The sequence below is a fragment of the Protopterus annectens genome, chromosome 8.part0, assembly GCF_019279795.1.
Source record: "Protopterus annectens isolate FY-2018-M chromosome 8.part0, PAN1.0, whole genome shotgun sequence".
Lineage (NCBI taxonomy): Eukaryota > Metazoa > Chordata > Ceratodontiformes > Protopteridae > Protopterus > Protopterus annectens.
The window spans coordinates 1,826,979,050-1,826,996,225 of NC_056741.1; the positions used below are offsets into that span (position 1 = coordinate 1,826,979,050).

A 17,176-nucleotide genomic window follows, 5' to 3' on the forward strand; every position below is an offset into this window, starting at 1 on the left:
TTTATAGATGAAATGTGGTTCGTTACCTACAAAATTAAAAATCTCAGAATTCCCTTTAAATATCGCCAAGTTTTTCAGAATAATGTCCTTGATATTATTACTATTAGAAGTATAGGGTATTACCATCCCCCTGTTAGTCTATACTGTTTCCTGGGGTATCCTCCCCGTTCTTCAGTTCACTAGTGCTACCCAACAGGGGCTTGTACCTGTTACCCCATCCTGTTTTTATCTGTCCACTGAATGCCCCAGCTATACTGGATTTAAATTTGGAATTTTAGACGTTTTACCTGTTGATCATAAAGGGGGGTTGGTGGGAACTATTGCTATAAATAAAATAATTCCAATGGCAAGTAAGATTAAATGCTGTCCAACCCCCAGGTTTAAATGAGAATATTTCCATACTCCCTATTCTAAAGAAGAGAGCATTAAAATTGTGATTTCTCAAGTTGATAGAACAGGCATTGAGGGTTTATCGAGTATGTATTTATGAAGTAAGGGTATGGTATTATACTACCATTTTTTTGATTCCCTGACATGGTTTTAATTTTTGTTGTTTCTGTTTGAAACTGAGCCTTATATGCTTATATTTACATTTTTAGCAGTCACATACAAGTATGAACTATTATTAATGGTACATGTGTAAACCATATATTTCAGAATGTATTTAGTATTCAAATTATACACATTTTTATTTTTCAGTAGGTGTGTGTATGTGTATATAATTATACTGGCATAAGATGCAGGAATTGTATTGGGTGTATAAAAGTATCATGACAATCTTATTTTAAAGTTTTTATAGTAGCATAAATCTTTAAAAGTTGATGGGCTGACAATATTAGTTAATTGGTTAGGGTTTATAAGGAAGTTGTATTCATACTATGTTCTGATGAAGTCCCAGAATTAAAGTGTGGAGGGACGAAAGTGCTTGACAGAGTAGATTACAATAAACTTTCTTGGATTTTATGACTACGCTGCATTTTTGAACTCATGTGTGAAGGTCTCAAACTGAGGTATTTTCCTTTACGGGTTATTTTTCCTCTTTTTTTTACTGTACAGGTTACTGCTAACCACAGAATGGCGAAAAGATCTGAGAAAACCTGCCTAATTTATAGCAGTCAGAAAAAGCTGAAAATAACTCCCATGCACTCTGACCAATAAACAACTACACTTTAAGCTCTGTGGAATGCCTTCCAACTCAGAGAGACCAGGTATGCACCTTCTGCCATCAGTTGGATGATCCTGGAACTTCTTAATGTAAAAGCACAGCAAAAGTAGCTCTTGAGTGCAGATTTAACACCCAACTAAGTCCCTCTGGCTAATGAAACAGTCTCACTTTAAGTCTGCTTCTGTTTTTCCCATCTGACCAGGCTACTTTACTTCTGCCATTAGAATAGCAGTCCCAGTCTTAATGTTAAAACACACTTTGGGTAGCCAAAAGTGAAAAGGTGCCAACTTACTATAATCAGTAATTGTTTTTTTTAATCTCCATTGTGTGTTTCCCAGCTCAGACATACTAGGCAACCTTTGTACTCCCACAAGAATTACAGTCCCAGCCTTCTTAATATAAAACACACTTTAGTTAGCCAAAAGTGAAAAGAAATTGGAAACAAATCAAATAACTAGCTACAACACGTAATTCTCACTTTTAGCACCCCTGTACATTTCCAGACTTGGACAGATCAGGCTACCTTTCTACTCCCACTAAAATTCCAGTCCCAGTCTTCTTAATGTAAAAACAAACTTTAGTTAGCCACACGTGAAAAGATACTAGAAACAAGTCTAACAACTAACTACAAGTAATTGCAAGGCAATTCAAAAGCAGACAAGCCAGCAGTGAGGAACACACACACACTATAAGTCAATTTCAAATCACACTAACACTCTAAGGGGAGGGTCTTCCCATTTTTTTTCTGTCAGTAACCAGTAAGATGAGTAAAGGGGATAAAACTGGGAGGAGCTTCTAAGGCCAGGTATACAGTAGGGGCAAAGCAGCTCAAAAGCCTCCAAGTATAACACCAAAACAGGAATAGGGAGGGTGAGGGAGAACCAAACTCAGATAACACATATGCCCAGCAGAGAAACCAAAACACAGTGCAGACCATAAAATGCCTTAAATTAATAACTTTAACTTCAGATAAATAACACGTAAAACGGATTTAAATGGTAAGTTAAGTGCAATTATAAATGTACTTCTCTGAATGCAAGAATGTAGTCCAAACAAGCTTGTGGCAGTCTCAAGACTAGCTGGTAACCTAGGAGAAAGGGCATAAATGTACTTTTACTGATGTCACTGGTAGATTTTATTGTGTAAACAAATTGAGAACTTAATGTTTTTCTGCAGTTGTGCCTCTCTGTCATTGTTGCTTTTGTACAATTTTAAATCCTTTATGCTTTTTTTTTTTTTTTTTTTTATTTCTTCAGGCACCAGCAGCATTCTGGCCGGAGCTGTGATGGCAGCACTCTATAGTGCTACTGGGAAATCATATAACACTGATTCTCTTATCCATGCTGTTCTCCACTTGGAACAAATCCTGACAACAGGTAACTAAGTATCTGATACTGTGATGAGAAAATATGTTTTCTTAGTACAGAGTTCATTAATGTATTATGAGGCATTCATAAAAAAATGGTCCTTTAGAAAGTCAGTGGATCAAAATATCGGTGGGTTAATGTCTGTGCATGTTGAATAAATCAAACGCTGATTTATCTAGTGTAATGATATTTTCTCTGAGCCTGTGTCAGTGTTATAACTGCATTAAAAACACAGCAAGAGAGGTGAACACATGCATATAGTTTATAATGGCCTCATGTTAAGCAGAAGGAAAAGGACAATTCAGGCTGAAATTCTGATACTGCTATCTCAGCACAGTTCCTGAGACCAGGTTCCCTTATAAATTATATTCTTATATTTTTACTTTATTTTTATACAAAGTAAGTTTATATAGGTAGAAATTATATAAAATGACATTTGTTCATTACTTGTATCTGATTAATTACATATGTAACACATGATATGTCTACCTAATGCATACAACATAATGCTTTTTTGAAATGTAAAGATACACATACATTAGTATTTAGATAATCTGCATTCCCTTTTCCCATTATTTTAGAATATAGTTCTTATATTACTGGAAGGCTGACTGATACGTTAACATTTGTGAATAGTTTATGGCTATACGTTAAATCTAATAATAGTTATATTTCAGTTTTTATCATAGTGTCTATCAAGGATACAGCTATTAGCAAACTATTTCCTGTTAAGTATTGGCATTTGGAGCACTCCTATCAGTTTTTAAACTATGTTCCTATTCACACGGCATTAAGGATGATATTGTGGAATTCATGTAACTTGTTTATGAAATTATTTGTTAAAATATGACAGTTAATTGAGAACATAAATTCTTAAATTTAATTAGATGATAATTTATATTTATTTGTAATATGGTTAGTGATGAAATAGCCTGCACACTAACTTTTTTGGTGTTATGCTGTATAGATTTGTAACATCATTGCAGCATTTTTATGGTTAGCTACTATGCATGTAGTTACACTGCATTATGTGAGGGCCAATTCTGGATTGCATGTCTCCTCTCTTGACTTATGGGCAAATAAATATAGTCCCTGGTTATCCTTGGTCTTGTGCTCAACCATGTTCCAAGCTAAACAGAGGCCATCCAGAACATCGGAAACAGACAGAAGAAACCAAGCACCATTTGCCCTCCCATCCACCCCATAACATGGGCATACAAAACAAAGTATGAGAGTGATATAAGAGAAAGCTGAAACCCAACAGAAAGAAATTTTACAACCTGAACAAGGAAGAAATCCAAGCCTTGAAAATGCTCAGTGCAGTCTAAAGCATAAGGATAATGAAGGCAGACAAGGATTTATGCATTTTCATCATGGACACTATTAACTAAACCCACAAATTGAAAGTATGCTCACAGATAAGAAAGTTCTATGAAAAAGTAGGAACTTGAGGTGATATATCATGCATACGACCACCTCACTGAAACACAATAGTATGCATAAAGAGGGCCTAATCAGCAGTCATCTACTGGATTTCCTGATGGCCTCATTTCTCAGACTGCCTAGATTCACTGGCATACCAAAGCCTCATAAAAATCTTACTGAACCACCATGCACACCAACATCAAGGGTATAAGGAAGCAGCTTACCCATGGAACCCCTCTTTTTTTCTATTTTAATACAACATAAAACCACTTGCAAGCAGAGCACCATCTTACATTCTGGACAGTAAACTTTTTCAAGAAGACTAAAGGATTAGTTATGGCATAGCAAGTGCTTGTGGTCAACATAGATGTGGAAGCCTTATACACAGTGCTCCCATGTGACTGCTGCATACAAGTAGTAAGGGAGGAACTAACTCCACAGCAACTCACTGCTGGAAGAAATCATCCTCAACAAAGAATTACTAAAACTACTTCTGGAAAATAACTGCTTTGGATTTTGAGGCCAATTTTACAGACAGTCCAGAGGGATAGCAATTGGCATAGCAATAGAACCAACCTGTCAAACATTGCACTGGCAGAATCTTCATTGCATGGGGAGGCAGCAGAAAAAAACACATCAAAGCTTCCAATAGCCTCTTGATATTTACCACCAACTGTAACCAGAATAAAGTAGAATTCCTTGATCTCACCAGCTTCAAAAGAAGTAGATAACAGTGAGATCTGTAATGATCTGTACAAGTCATCAGTGAGGGTGAAGCTACTGCTACATAACTCCAGCATACACCCACATCAGATTAAAATGATTGGAATAAATTCTCAAGCTATTTGTATAGCCAGGGTAACCAAAACAGTTGCCAAATACAAAGAGAACCTACCAGAGCTACAGAAAGATTTCCAGACTAGAAGTTATCAGCAGAAGATCAACACCATTTTAAACAAGTATGGGAGCTTAAAGTGAACTGTAGCAGCACCCTGTCAGACCCACAAAGAAGGGAACTAGCACAATTCTCAAACCTCTACAAAAATCCCATGAAGGAAAGACTAAAAAAAGCATGATTTTTACATTCTCCAGAGACTTTATGTGGAGTCAAGAGAATATTAAGGGGCAACTTGAGCATAATCACTGGTGGAAAACTGTGGACTCACATGTCTCCACCTTGCAATCCACATCATACTTCACCATCAACTGCTTTTGAAAGCAGTTGATGGTACAGCAAGAACAGCAGGCACTGGTATTACAATGCACCTGCATGCATGGATGTGTCTTTGTGACTTTGAGGAAAGCTTTAAGATGTCCTTCTTTAATGCCTCATTCTATGGATCCACACTTTTTGGATCAAAGGTAAAGTACACTCTTCAGGAGTCAACAGGATGGTCCAACCCTCTCTGCAGTGGAAATTAACTGGGAATCGGAGGACTGGAAAGATGATGTGCTTCTGAAAATCACAGAGGTATTTCCAAGGCACTCCTGGGGTCAGACCTCCTTGGGCTGAGGAGGAGGAAGCTTCAATGTACATCACCCAAGAGGTAGAAGTGGTTCGCAAAATACAGGCTTTCTCAGTCCATTTACCGGAAAGTGTTACCAACATCCCTGAAAGCTTACCCTGCTGCTGTGCTCTTGAGGCAGTCAAGGCGGGGTGCTTATCCATGCATCCACATGCTTGATAAGACATAACACATTTATGGGTGCTAAACCTTATTTCCAGAGGCTACTCAATTCTCTTTTCCTCTTTCCCATTAAAAAAGAAGAAAGTGCCCAATGTTCCACTCAGTTAGTGGGAAATGGCAGCAACAGAAATTTACAGGCTCCTCAAAAAGAGAGTCATCTAACCTGTCCCGGAAGACCAGTTAGAGTCCAGAGTCTACTCTAGGTTCTTTTTTGTACCGAAGAAAATGGGAGACCTCATACACATTCTAGATCTGAATTATTTAAATCAATTTGTAAAACAGACATAATGCAAGATGGTCACTTTACAGTCCATATTGCCTCTTCCGAGGAAGGACAATTGGATGTGCTGAGTAGATCTCTAGGATGTGTATTATCATGTAAATATAGAGAAGCATTCAAGGAGGTTTCTCAGTTTCCATCTGGGAGCCAATCATATTCAGTTCAGAGCACTGCCATTCAGTCTAACCACAGCCCCCAGGGTATTCCCAAAGTAATGGCAGTGGTTGCAGCTCGTCTCCATCTACAAGGGATACAAGTTTTCCCATACCTCAATAATTGTCTCCTTACTGCTACTTTCAGGCATCTACTCTTACACCATCTGGACCTTCTGTTCCAGCTAATGTAAAGCCTGAGAATCACAATAAACTTACCCAAGAGCCACATGGAACCTTCACAACAAATGGAATTTATTGGATACCACTTGGACTCACTACCACCAATTGCCATATTGTCCTGATACAGAGTTTTCTCCCTCCACCTGGTACCTACACAGGTACTTCAACATCCTTCACCTTTAGAAAGGTTAATTCTACATCTGTTAGCTCTAATGGCCTCCACAATTTTACTAGTCCCTCTTGCCAGGTTTTGGATGAGGATATTTCAGTGAACTTTCTGTAGTTGCCTCAGAATGTTCATCACTCAAATCTGCAGAGATCACATCAGCTGAACAAATTCATCCAAAAAGCAAGAAAGTGCAAGGCCAGCGTGATCCTCATTGCTTATTTCTGGTACTGACAAACATGGTTCCCTTTCCTGTGGCCTCTTCTCGTACATCCTCCCACGGATGTTGGATAAGTATCCAAATCTCTTGACTCACCCAACCAGGCTGCCTCCTCCAGACCAGAAATCTAGGAAACAAACCTTTTGGTTCCTCCAGTTTTGACTTTGGCCAGAGATGCCAGCCTTTCATCACCGGTGGTTCAGATTATTTTAGTCTCTCAAAAACAATACACAAAAAAGACTTCTCATATTAAGTGGAAAGGATTTTCCATTTGGGCTGTGTCGAAAGAAATGTATCAAGTAGAGCCACTGGAGTGATCCCCGGGGTGAACTTTCTATTTCCCATCCACTCATCAAGATTTTGCTTGAAGAGGGCTAGTGACGTGCTTTACTTGACATGTATGGGAAGTCTATTCCAGAGCATGGGTAGTCTCTGGGTTATGAACCTGTCCCTCCAGCATGTCCTGTTGATTGTGGTAATGAGGTTGAGGTCTCTGGAGCGTGTGGTGTGGAGGGATGGGGATTTCTTTAGATGTAACATTTCTAACAGAGCTGGGTCAGACATGGATTTGTAAGTCAAGCAGAGATCGCCTCTTAGTAGACTATATGAGACAGAGAATAGCTGGAGTTTTTTGAGTCTGTCCATGTAGGTTGTGTTTAAGGCCTAGTATCCTCTTCCTGGGGTTCTTTTGTAGTCTCCAGCTGTTGCAGGTGTCTAGTGAGGTACATGCCAAATGGGGCATTATACTCTATGATTGGTCTAATGAGGGAAGAGTAGAAAGAAATGATAACCTCTTTCTTCCTGGATGCAAAACCCTTGGTAATGAGATGTGCCACATAGAAGGACTTTCTGACCACAGTGGCAATGTAGTGCTTGAAGGAGAGGTTGCTGTCAACCTGTGTCCCCAGATCTCTTATAACTCCTTCAGTGTTCAGTGGGCTCCCATAGATATGGTAATTAGTGGGAACTGAGTTTTTCCCAAAGGGGATGACGATGCATTTTTTGGCATTAAGCTTAAGGCCATGGTTTCAACACCAGCCATTGGTCTCAGTGAGGCTTTTCTGTAGGAAGTCTGCATCACTTGGGGAGTTAATAATGGCTCCCAGCTTGCATTCGTCTGTGAATTTGGTCAACCAGAGTCCCTCCGTGTTGGCCTGGACTTCTGAGAAGTAGATGCCAAACAGGAGAAGGACCCAGGACCGATCCCTATGGGACTCCACTCATGACTGGTTGGCAGTCTGACTTGGAGTCCGCTACTTTCACACTGTGGGTTCTATCTGTGAGTCAGTTTGCAACCCACCTAACAATATAGGGGTTGATGTCTAGTTTGCTGAGTTTATCAGTAATTCCTGAATGAGGAATGGTATCAAAGGCTTTGGCCAGATCAAGGTAGGCTGTATGAACTGCTTTACCTTCATCCATTGCTCTGCTGACTGAATCAAAAAAGTCACCCAGGTTGAGCAGGCATAATCTACCTTTCACAAAACCACATTGCTTGGGATCTAGAGTTTGGAGATTCCCTATATCCTTGTTAATTAGGTCCATGATGATGAGCACCATAGCCTTACATATCAGACTCATCAGGCTAATGAGCAGATCATTTCCAGGGTCTGTAGTTGCTCCTCCTTTATGGAGAGGGATGGCTGTAGCAGTGTGCCATTCAGTAGGGACAAAGCTGAGGTGAGGCTGTGAGAGAACAGAGCACACAGATGTGGTGCCAGTTCACTTTGCAGTTCATGTAGAACACAGCCAGGGATACTGTCGGGTCCCATGGAAGCTGTATTCTTGGCCTTAGACAATGCAGCTTTAACCTGTGCTGCAGTAATATTGGGTGCCTGGCATTCTTCTGGTATTGAGGATTGGTCCTTTTGGGGGGGGGGGGGGGTAAAGTTGCACTAAATCTGTCAGCCAGTATGTTGGCAATATCTCTTGGTTCAGTATAGGAGGTACCATTGTACAGTAACTTAGAGCAAATCTGGATATTGCTGTGGAGATTCTTGATATAACTATAGAAGGCTTTGTTTGTTTTTAGTGACTGACACAATTCTACCTTCATAGCTGGCTTTGGAGGTTTTGATGTGGGTTCTCAACATTGAGGTTAATAAGGGGATTTTTCCAGTCCTGAGACTTCACCTTTTTCTGCAGCAGTTTCTTCCTTCTGTTGTAGTTTATTAATGGCAGAGGACCATCAGACTGGCTTCCTTTTTTTGGAGAACATCTTGGTTCTGTTGGATGTGGCTAGTTCCATGCGTTTATGTACGTGTTCATACAGTGCATTAGTGTATGATTCGGCAGTCATGCATCTATTTTCCATTGGCATGGGTGCCGTGAAGTTAGCCACCTCTGTTTTAGGAGTCCAGAGTCAGCTTTGGAAAAGTTTTTCATGGTGAATACCTTTGCAGGGGGTGTGGGTGAGATGTAGATTTCCATGGCGATTAATTTGTGGTCGGATCTAACCAGGGAGGAAATGACTATTGGTGTAGAGCAACGGTTGCCCATGTTAGTAATAACCAGGTCAAGGATGTTGCTTCCTCTAGTGGGGGTAAGAATGAGCTGGTCCAGGGCATTGGAAATTATGAATTCCAGGAAGCACTGGCCCAGTGAATTGGTGCATGAGGAGTTTTCCAAGCTGATGGAGGGGTAGTTGAAGTCACATAGTATGAGAGTGTTGGGTTGGATCTTAATTGTTTCCAGGGTGCTTAGAAATGTGAAGTGAGAGTCTTGGGACATGGTTGGAGACTTGTAGCAGGCTACGACCTGAATCACCGTCTTATCCATTGTTAGTTGTACCTGGAGTGTCTCAGATGTGTTAGGCTGGGCTTCTAGTCTGGAGGTGTGCATATCCTTTATGAGTATGGAGACACCACCACCTTTAGAGCTTCGATCCATAATCTGTGGCCGAAAGGTGTGGAATGAGTTATAGCCTGGTAGCGCAGGGGTGATTTCTGGTGCTTTAAACCAGGTTTCCGTTACAGCACAAATGTCTATGTTCTCCATTTTGAGGAGTGCTTCAAGTGAGTGCATCTTGAGATTTAGACTTCTAACGTTGAGCAGCATGACCCTCAGATTGCATTTATTTATAGCTGTTATGGTGGTAATTTGGTCTTTGGAACACTCTCTAAAAAAGGCACTATAGGGGTGGCAAGAGCCTTAGCCAGTACCCAGAAACCCAGGGGTGACAGATGCAGGCTATCTCTGGCAAAGCATCGAGGTCTGTCAATCATGTCATCCCAAGCAGACAGATACTGGATCCCCTTAGAATGACACCAGAAACTTAGCCAATTGTTGAAGTCAATCATTTTCTGTTTGTACTGTGGTATCATTCTGGGCGATGGTAGGATGCTGCTTAGGGCTAGGGTCATACCTGCCTGGACCACATAATCCAAGAGCTCCACCATGTCTCTTTTCATGTAGTCCAGGGAGGTGCATTTCAGGTCATTCACACCCACATGGGCAATGACAGAATCATACTTGTACTTGTTGTGGAGTGACCTGAGTGCATGTGTTATGTGTTGGATTCTGGCACCTGATAGACAGCTGACTGTTACCTTCTCCTTATTCAACCTAGTGAGTGAATGATTATTGTATTGGGCAAGCTGTTTTGCCTTAGGGGCTTAGGTTGAGGGGCACACTCTGTAGGTGAGCTATGTGTCTTGTGGTCTGTGCTGTGTTCTACTGGTCGAGTGCACTTCTGCTTTGGAGGTCTCTGCTGTTTGGGTAGATTTCTGTTGAGAGCCTCCACGAAGGTGGGTGTGTGGTTTCTGTTTTTATGTTAGGGCTGTGATGGTGTGTGTTCTGGAGGACTATGTGTTCCATGTGGTGTGGTGCAGGTGTTGACCTTATCCTCTTGACCAGCTATTCCGGTCTTGGCTGGAGAGTGCATGGCTTCCAATTTGGAGATACAGGCGCATCTCTCACAAGTCTGAGTGTTGGGAGGTAACAGGAGAGGGTTGTCTGTGTACGTGAGGCAGTTGCTACACTGCCTCAGAATGCCCAAGTTCACCAGGTTAATAGGAGAAAGCACAGGAAACTGACCTTTAGACATACCAGGAGGGATGGTCATCATTACTAACTACTGGAACGGTTTCCGTACAGTACAGCTGGTGCTGATAGCACTTGTGTGCTACAATAATTGCTACAAAAAGCCTGATGACACGCTGGCAAATAAGCTAATTAAAGTACAAGAGAGAAGAGAAAGTTGAAAGGGATAGAAACAACTGCCCAAATGGACAATAACCTACAATTTCAGAGCCAGGAAATCTGACCAATTGTTCATTAGATTCATAGGTTCATACTAGGCTATCTGCCCTAGGGCATTTATAAGCCTAGCCAGAGTGTGTTTGGCTTTCGCCACCTATTTTAAATTAATTTTGCTATGCCTTTTTTTGAGGTTAGTATACTATGCCTCTGTCTAACAGTGACACAGAAGTGATAGCCGGGGTAAACCTACGATCTCCCATCCACTCATCAAGATTCCTCTTGAAGAGAGTCAATGTGGGACTCTGCCTAACCTGGACTGGGATTTTATTCCAGAGTGAAGGGAGCCTCTGGGTTATGAATCTGTCCCTCCAGCATGTCCTATTTATTTCAGTGCTGAGGTTCAAGTCTCTCGAGTGTGTAGCTTGATGGGATTTGGATTTTCTGATATGCAGCATGTCCATTAATTCCGGTTAGACATGGCTTTATACATCAGGCACAGATCGCCTCTGAGCAGGCGGTATGCCACTGAGTAGAGCTGGAGTTTCTTTAACCGGGCAGCATATGGCATCTGTTTGAGCCCTTTGATCCTCTTGGTGAGGTACTTTTGGGGTCTTTCCAGTTGCTGCAGGTGTCTGGTAAGGTACATCCCAAAAGGGCATTGTACTCAATTATGGGCCTGATGAGGGATGAGTAAAGAGGCATGATGACCTCCCTTGATCTAGATGTGAATCCCTTCATGATTAGGTGGGCTATATAAAATGTTTTTCTAACCACTTTGGCCACGTGGTTGTCAAATGAGAGATTGCTATCAACTTGGGTCCCCAGGTCCCTAATGACTTCTTCTGTACTTAATGTATTACCACCTATGTGGTAATTTGTGGGCACTTTGTTTTTGCCAAAGGGATGACTATACACTTTTTGGTGTTTAGCTTGAGGCCATGGCTCTGGCACCAGTTGTCTGTTTCTATGAGGCCCTTTTGGAGGATGCTTGTGTCAGCTGGAGAGTTGATTATGGCGCCCAGTTTGCAGTCATCTGCAAACTTGGTCAGCCACAGTCCTTCCGTTTTCGCCTGTACCGCTGAGAAATATATACCGAACAAGAGAGGTCCCAAGACTGAGCCTTGTGGGACACTACTTGTAACTGGTTTGGAGTCTGACATGGCTCCAGCAATTCTAACCATGTGGGTTCTGTCCTTGAGCCAGTTTGCAATCCATCTAGTGACATAGGGGTTTATATTTAAGCTGGTGAGCTTATCTATAATGCCCAAGTGGGGTATTGTATCAAAGGCTTTTGTGAGGTCCAGGTAGGCTGTGTGGACCACCTTCCCTCGCCAATGGCCTTGGTGACTGTTTCAAAGAAATCGACCAGGTTTAAGAGGCAGGATCTGCCCTTAACAAAGCCAAACTGGGTAGGATCCAGTGTCTGTAGGTCCCCAATATCTTTATTTATGAGGTCCATGATGATCCTTTCCATAGCTTTGCAGACCAAGCTAGTCAGGCTTATGGGGCAATAGTTTCCAGGATCCATTGAGGCACCACCTTTGTGGAGAGGGACCACTGTTGCTGTACGCCACTCTTTGGGTACATATCCTGTAGTAAGGCTAAGACTGAACAGTAGTTTTATGTTTGGGTTTAGCTCTTCTTGGAGTTCATGTGGACGAGCCCGGGACACCATCTGGTCCCATTGATGCTGTGTTTTTGCTTTGGAGAGGGCGGCTCTTACCTGAGCATCTGAGATGTCAGGGGCAGCACTCTGTTGGGATACATATTTGCCCTTTGGTGGGGAGAAGTTTGCACTGAACCTGTCAGCTAGGATGTTGGCAATGTCTGTGGGCTCGGTGTATTTTTTGTCATTTTGGACTAATTCTGAGCATATCTGGGAATTCCCACCCAGGTTCCTAACATAACTAAAGAAAGCCTTGTGATTATCCTTAGTGTCCTGTGCAATTTTTCTCTCGTAGCTGGCCTTAGACGATTTTATGAGTGCCCGTAGTTTTTTGCTAATACTGATCAGAGATGCCTTCCCTTTTTGGGATTTTGCTCTATCATGTAGTAGCTTTCTCCTTCTATTGTATAGTTTGTTTATGCCTGGGGTCCACCAAACAGGACGTCTGCCTTTGGAGGATTGGGTCTTGGTTTTATTTGGGATTGCATGGTCCATGCATTCCTGAAGGTGTTCATAGAATGCGTTTATAAAGGATTCTGCAGTCTTGGCTGTATTTTCCACAGGCCCGGGGGCTTTGAAGGATTCTCCCTCGGTTTTGAGGCGTGTGAAATTTGCTTTAGAGAAGTTTTTCACTGTGGTTTTCTGGGCAGTGGGGTGGGGTCGGGATGTGAATATCCAGTGAGATTAGTTTATGGTCTGATCTTACCAGTGAGGGATACACTTCTGGTCTGGAGCATAGTGTCCCCATGTTGGTGATGATCAGGTCCAGTATGTTTTCCCCTCTTGTGGGAGTGGTAACAAGTTGTTCCATAGCATTTGAGTTTATAAATTCTAGGAACCTTTGGGCTAGGGTGTTGGAGCTAGAGTAATGCTCCCAGTCTATGTTTGGGTAGTTGAAGTCGCCCAATATAATGGTGTTTGGAGAGACCTTCATATTTTCTAGTATTCTCAGGAAGGCCGAGTGGGGTTCCTGTGTTTGGGAGGGTGGTCTGTAGCAGGCTATAAACTGGAAGGCAGTTTTACCCACTGTTAGTTGCACATGGATAGTCTCTGATGCTTCGTGCTGTGCCACCAACCTGGAGGTGTGGGTATCTTTGACGAATATTGATCCTCCCCCTCCTTTTGTGGTTCAGTCCAAGTTTTGGGGCCGAAAAGCATGGTATGAGGTATAACCTGGTAGTGCTGGGGTGCTCTCTGGAGCCTTGAACCAGGTTTCTGTTACTGCACAGATATCGATGTTCTCCATGAGAGTGCGTGCATCTTGAGGTTTAGACTTCTGGCGTTGAGTAGCATTACTCTTAGTTTCTTATCCCTTGTGATACCTTCTAAACCTAAATTGGGTAAAGCAGTTTCTAAGGTTACTCTTTCAGTGTGGTTATCAGATTATATTTCCTCTGAATTTGTAAAAAGAGGCTTATCCTTTCATACAAAACCCAAGGCTCATTCCACAAGAGCAATACCTACTTCAACAGCCTTTTTGAAGAGCCTTCTCACTGATGATTTTTGTGCTGCTGCAATTTGTCAACAGTCCACACCTTTTTGTCTCATTATAAATTGGATGTACAGTCTAGATCACATTCCTGCTGTGGTTCAACCATCCTCAGGAATGTCCTTCCTTGATAGCACTCGGGTGAAGACAGCTTCGGAATTTGCCCCATACATTGAATTGGATAAAAATAGACAACATTAGAAACTAATGTTATGTACTTACCATAAGGATAGATCTGTGGTGTCTAATTACAGTCTGATTCAACCTCCTGCTCCCTCCATATTCTTATTGGCTTCTGGTGACCAATAGAGCTTATGTGGACCCTGTCTGTGTACAGTCCTATCAGACTGTTATCTCCTTATATAGGTTTCTTGATTATATCAGTGAACAATCTTTTTAAAAGGTCATTAGTCCTCAAAATGTATATCTTGTAGGGGCAAACTCAATTTGAAGTACAAGGATAGTGTGCAGGGAATTATGGGTAGGAGAGGAGTCAGAGTCCGTGAGTGGTGCTGAGTTAAATCCAATTGGATACAACAATCCATACACTGAACCAGACGAAAAATCAGGCAACATGGATCTATTATTATGGTACGTATATAACTTTTGTTTTTAGATTATACATACTTTACTGACAGGTGTCTGAAGTTTTAAAATCCTTCAAGCAGTGCAGTAGACCTCCAACCTTTTTTGCACCAAGGACCGGTTTCATGTAAGAAAATTTTCAATGGATCGGTCATCGCGTGTGCAAATATTTATTTATTTGACATTTGTTTACCGGGGAGGTCCGACTGGACTAGAAGTCAACAACAGCCAAGACCTGGGGAGAAAAGCTTCAAAGTGCAATAAAAAGACAATTGGCAATAATTACCAAAAAAAAAGCGTACATTCTGCTTAACAGCATAACATTGATCTACTATGGTCAAGAGGTACGTAAATCTAATAACAACCTTATTGACTATCTGTCCCTATTATTTTACTCTGTCCAGCATACCTCTCAACTGTACAGATTTTTGCAGAATGTCCAGATTTTTGCCTTATATTTTAGGTCTATTTCTTATAAAATGTTGGTTTTCTGACAAATCTCTGGCAAAACTTTGAGGACTGAAGTCAGTAAATAATGTCAGGCAATTGAATTTCAGACTTCATATCTTTCAGAAAAATTCATGCTAATGCAAAACCTGTTATTCTATCAACTTTCTAAGTTTGTAGGAGCAATATTTAAAAAGTGTCCCTATTTTTGGTCCTTTGTCTCCCCATGATTTGTGGCTTTGTTCATAGTTTTTGCTCTAACAAGTTGTAGAGGAGTGCTGTCCAGATTTATTGTGCAAGAGCTTGACTAGTATGGTCAAGAGGTACCAAAACCTCATTGCTGCTGCCATGGATCACTGTTCACTCTCCCTTTCTAACACGCGTGCGCGCGCACACACACACACACACACACACACACACACACACACACACACACACACACACACACACACACACACACACACACACACACACACACACACACACACACACACATGGATTCCCTGCATTTGACCAAATGCATGCTTAAAATCACACCCCTGCATTTGTTAAATAATGTCAACAGTACAGATGGCCAAACAGTAAGTATGTCGATTCAGGTAAGTGGGGTTGTGGGGTACAAGCATGAGTGTGTGTATGTGAGTTAGGGCTGGGGTTGGGGATTAGTAAAGGATGGATGTTGTGTGTTTATGTGCGAGTTTGTGTATTTTATGGTAAGCATAAGGATTAGGTTAGATGTAGTGTTGTTTACGTGTGTTTGCGAGTATTTCTGTGTCTGAGTCTGTCTTGTGTAGTGGCAGCGTTACAGGAAAGTTTTAATAATGGTAAGCTGTATGGTTAGGGTTAGAGCTGGGGAAAAGGGCAGGGTTAGGGATAGCACCCATTACTAAGGTGGTGCAGGGGTGTGGACAATGCTCCCTCAGAAACCCCAGCACTCTTGAACTTGAATACCAAATCCATTGTCGCACAAAGATGGGGAAAGGATAAATATCATATAAAAAAAAAAAATGCAGCAGCACACAGTCATACAGCATACCAGCAGTGCAATCCCCTGAAGAACACACACACACACACACACACACACAAAAAAAAAAAAAAATATATATATATATATATATATATATATATATATATATATATATATATATATATATATATATATAGTGTCCATATATGTTAACAGGATTATATGTAATGTGTGTGTGTTTGTGTGTTTACTATATATATATATATATATATATATATATACACACACACATATATATATATATATATGTAAATATATATGTGTGTGCCTGTGTATATTTTATATATATATATATATATATATATATATATATATATATATATATATAAATATAATGTATGTATGTATTTTTTAATCCTTTATTAACCAGGTTAGGGTAGTAGCCTCTTTTCATGCGAGACCCAAGTGGTACTTATACTACTAGGGGAAATTTGGCCAGGGCATCAAGGAACTTTCCCTGCTCTTTTTGACACATGCCCTGGGATCTTTTACACCCACCTGAGCTATCACCAAATCAAGCAAATGGAATCACAGTTCAGTGCCTCATCTAAAGGGCAATTTAACATCTCACCAAAGTGGCTAAAACTCCACCCATTCCCACCCCTCTCCCATCCATGCTCCCATTTTGTGTGACATCACTGTGTTACTATGCTTTTCTGTAACAGAATACTGAGTTTGTACAGTGTTTTCCTGACTGAGAATTGATTTGATTTGTGGATCAATACCACCAAACTGGCTTACCTAGTGTCTACAGAAAATGAAAGAAAATGTTGTTGTTGTTGGTGGATTTTTACTGCCTCCACACAGACATTCTAGCTCAACAATGCTATCAAAAATCATTTCAAGTGACTTTCTTGATACAATGTGCCTTTTGGCACCATCATCAGAAATGCCAGTAGAGAAACAAAAAGACTGCAGAAACTGTCGTTGATCAGCCCTATCACCCTCCTTATGTTGCACACCAGGTGGCTGCCTCCTTTACCTCACCCTTGCTAAAACATGTGATGGCAGCGCCTCAGATTGCCACTATGCTCTCACTACTGATCCATGTCCTTCCTTCATGTTAAATACCTTCTCCCCTACAAAGTCACATACAAACATATATGCATTCCTTAC

At 41.2% G+C, this 17,176-nt stretch overlaps 1 protein-coding gene across 1 annotated transcript in view; it reads left to right on the forward strand.

The window, feature by feature from the left end:
* Positions 1–17,176, forward strand: part of FCSK (fucose kinase) — a 1,855,962-nt gene that overhangs the window by 1,776,734 nt on the left and 62,052 nt on the right. The window contains exon 19 of the mRNA XM_044081314.1: positions 2,422–2,541. Coding sequence (XP_043937249.1) covers positions 2,422–2,541 — 120 coding nt within the window. The remainder of the gene's footprint in view (positions 1–2,421; positions 2,542–17,176) is intronic.